This window comes from Scardinius erythrophthalmus (assembly GCF_964197995.2).
Source record: "Scardinius erythrophthalmus genome assembly, chromosome: 17".
Lineage (NCBI taxonomy): Eukaryota > Metazoa > Chordata > Actinopteri > Cypriniformes > Leuciscidae > Scardinius > Scardinius erythrophthalmus.
Window position 1 is genome coordinate 14160004 of NC_138237.1, and position 4258 is coordinate 14164261.

The 4258-nt window shown below is 33.0% G+C and overlaps 1 protein-coding gene across 1 annotated transcript; it reads left to right on the forward strand.

Annotated features, from left to right (window-relative positions):
* Positions 1-556: 556 nt before the first annotated feature.
* On the forward strand, positions 557-2282 carry gnrh2 (gonadotropin-releasing hormone 2; the record flags this gene model as incomplete). The annotated part of the gene is made up of 3 exons (XM_081391247.1): positions 557-694; positions 1947-2030; positions 2244-2282. 3 exons carry the CDS (start codon positions 557-559, stop codon positions 2280-2282), a joined length of 261 nt encoding a protein of 86 aa, XP_081247373.1.
* Positions 2283-4258: the final 1976 nt, after the last annotated feature.

Below are 4258 nucleotides of genomic sequence, written 5' to 3' on the forward strand. Positions count from 1 at the left end.
AGATGATAATTGGCATTGTGCTCATCTTCCACATGCTCTCCTCCCAATGGAACTACAATGAGCAAAGTGTTTGAGGAGGTCAGAGTGTGTGTGAGTGTGTTTTTAGACAGGGAGGGGAGATCTGGTGTGGAACATAAATTGTGAGGAAGAGGAGGAGGAAGACTCCAGAGAATGAGTTGCAGGCGCATCTCAGAAGCTCTGTGATTGAACAGAACCGTTCACTTGAGGGAAAGGAGACCATATCAGATTCACCAAGACCAGGACTTCACAGTAGAGGAACTACTAGAGAAGGCACTTCAAGAGAAGACGTGCCAATAGATAAAAGGTAAGAACAGTGTTGAAATTTGTTTAGTTGTGATTGAAAAATTGATTCGGATGTTATTGATGTATTGACAGTAATTCGGAGTAATCTATAGTGCTTTGTTGTCTTTTAAACATGATCATCATTCCCTTAAGTTATTAGGCTGATAAACCTAGACCTGATTGACTGTTAAATGTGTCAGTGCAGTCATTGCTCACTCTTTTTGTGTGATAAACCTGTCCTCTTCCCTCAGTTATGGTGCACATCTGCAGGCTGCTTGTGCTGATGGGGATGTTGCTGTGTCTAAGTGCCCAGTTTGCCAGCTCTCAGCACTGGTCTCATGGCTGGTACCCTGGAGGAAAGCGAGAGATAGACATTTACGATACATCAGAGGTGTGTGAATATTACTAAAGAAAGTACAAGACAGTTAGAAAAGCATGGTCTTGTTGTGATGTGGCACACAATGTAAAAATTCTTCATCATTTCTAATGAAAAACCATTAGTTGACTGATTGGTTATCATGTGGTAAGTTGCTTTTTTTCATACTGTGAGGAGTTAGATTTAAAAGGGGAAAAAAAATATAAATTTTTATTTTTATCATAATTTTTTTTAAAGTAATTTACTGTAAAAAGAATGTTTTTTAAAAGTAAAAAGTAGATCTATATCATTTATTTTTTTAATCAACATTTATTTTTACAGTGAATTGGTTATGATTCTGTAATGTTTAAAAAAGTCTCTTATGCATTATGATTTGTTTGATTGAAAAATACTGGAAAAAAACAGTAATAGCGTGAAACATTATTACAAGTAAAATAATGTTTTTTCCATTTTAACATTTTAATATGCAGTTTATTTCTGTGATTCGCATCTGTCTTCAGTCGCCAGTGTCACATGATTCTCCAGAAATCATTCTAATATGCTGATTTGCTGCTCAAGACACATTTCATATTATCAATGTTAAAAACGGTTATGATGCCTAATATTCTTTTTCTAGCCCTAATACTTTGATGAATATAAAGTTCAAAAGAACAGCATTTATTTGACATAGAAAATGCTGTTAACATTATAAATGTTGTCACTATTATTTTGAGCAATTTAAAGCATCCTTGCTGAATAAAAGTATTAATTTATTTCAAGAAAAAAAAATCTTATTGACCTCAAACTTTTAAACTGAGGTGTATGTTTATTCTTATTACTACACTGTTAATTAATGGGTAGCAATTTACAATAAGGGTTTATTTGTTAACTTGAATTGATGTATTAAGATGACCTAACCGCGTGCAATATGTGTTACTGTATTGTTAATCTTTGTTAATGTTTGTTAATAAAAATACAGCTGTTCATTGTTTGTTCGTGCTAGTTCACAGTGCATTAACCCTTACTTAACAAATACAACTTTTTAATCATTTTAATAATGTAAGATATAAGATTAATAAATGCTGTACATGTGCAGTTCATTATTAGTTCATAATAAGTTAACTAATGAAACCTTATTGTAAAGTGTTACCAATGAATGTTTATTGCATTATTTTAGTGTCACGTGTCAATTGAGAGTTTGTGTGGAAGCTTAGCCTTTGTTTAAGCAAAGACATATTTTGATGACCTTTAAGCCATCACATTGCCTTCTATTTTTCTTTAAAATCAGGTTTCAGGGGAAACTAAACTATGTGAGGCAGGAAAATGCAGCTACCTGAGACCCCAGGGAAGAAACATTCTGAAGACAATACTAGTGAGTATACAGCGCTTGATTTTTATATATATATATATATATATATATATATATATATATATATATATATATATATATATATATATATATATATATATATATATATATATATATATATATATATATATATATATATTTGCATAAGATAGACATTACAGAATATATTGAGTATTTCTCTAAGACATGACTAACTTGTTTCAATGGCTTTAACAGCTGGATGCCCTCATACGGGATTTCCAAAAGAGAAAGTGACACCAAGATGACTCATCAGCCCTTGTCCAAAGAAACAAGCTTTCCAGCAAACACATTAGACCTGCATTTACATCCAAACATATGAATATAAATATTTTTTTTCTGTGATTTTTTTTTTTTTCATTTATTTTATATGTTCTACATTTTGTTCTGTTTGTGAGTAAACCTACTGCCAGCATTATGTAACCATTTGCAGCAGTTCCTACAATAAAGGCTTTATTTTGGTATTTTGTTTTAATTGTTCAGTGTCTTTTTTGTATTAGTTCTAGGTACGCTCACGGAATTTGCACAAGACGAGAGAAATTGTTTCTAAACAACTGTGTGTGTATGTTGTGTTTTATATATCAAAAATAACTGGTATCAACTGCAAAAAAGTGGCAAACATCTTTATTTATTTAGGGAAATAATGTTTATTAGAGTTTGCAAATTAATATATGTTTTATTTTATTATATTTTAAAATATGTTTGTATATTAAATATACATTATATAATATATTATATAATATATAAATACATAAAAAGTTAGTGTATATATATATATATATATTATTGTGTTTTAATTTTTACATTTTAAAGTTGTTTACTTGTATGACAAAATATATATCGTTTGATTCGGCAGTGTTATTGTTTAGCCACCAGATGGCGTAAATGGCCATACTTATCAAAATGTATAAGGCCCACGAATAATCAAGTTAATACTGACATTCTTGTTAAAACTAAAATCAATGTCATGCAAGCCAATATGATAATTATGTAATAAAGCATGTGCTGTCAAATGGAAATGCAAGACCAGTTGATGGCTCTTTTGGTACATTATGAATATACACATCCCACTCAAATACCATCTTGCAATCAGGCTTCACAGTAGAAAGGAAATGACCAAGATAATATAACTCGTGATTTCTAAATAAACACATCTCTTGTGTGAGGAGATAGAGAAGATTTGCAGGCGAGAGAGAGAGAGAGAGAGAGAGAGAGAGAGAGAGAGAGAGAGAGAGAGAGAGCGAGAGAGAGAGAGGACATGATGCTGGATTTTGACTGAGCTCTCAACCTTCTTCGGCTCTAAAGGGGAAATTGTCTGGATCCAGTGGATTTCTCTCTCTCTCTCTCTCTCTCTCTCTCTCTCTCTCTCTCTCTCTCTCTCTCTCTCTCTCTCTCTCTCATACAAACACACACAGTAGTTTGTGAAATGCAAGCCCCACAAAAATCAGCATTGAACATGATTTGGACAAAGACATTGTATTCATACATGTGAGGTTGTCATATTAAGTAGCCTACATAAATCATTTTGTTTGTTTAGCCGGTTCACCAATCAATGATTCAGTAACTGATGACATTCCCCAAAGGAGTAAAGACATACAGAAAATATGCACCATTATTTTATTCATTAACAACTAGCCTATGCCATCAGGGATTGTTTCGTAATATAAACTTAGCTTATGTGACTGACTGAAAACTGAAATGAACAGGAAGTCACTGTGGCGAGCCCACAACTATCATGTAGCCTATGCACAAACTTCGAAAATGGAACAGCATTTCGTGTGTGTGGTTCAGTTATACCCGAATACTTGACATTTTTTTTATCTTTGATCTTGGTCCCTGTGTGTGTGTGTGTGTGTGTGTGTGTGTGTGTGTGCGTGCGTGCGTGCGTGCGTGTGTGTGTCCACAATAAAAACACAACTATTAACAATGAGGATGAAGCTGGTCAAATAGTCACAGTATAAATATTATTTATTATGTAAATTGATATTATTTCCACCATTTGGCATAACATGTTGCACTTCCTCTGGGTTTAACAAATCTAAATACATTGTCCTACTGCCACCAGATGTAAAGTAATACATCAACAACAGTTTTAAAAAAAGTCAACACTGAAACTGTTTAGCTAGGCAAGATACTTGTGTATATGACCCCACATTTTTTGTCACGCATGTAGGCTAGTTAATGAAGTAACTTAAGCCATATGTGGTTAGGCT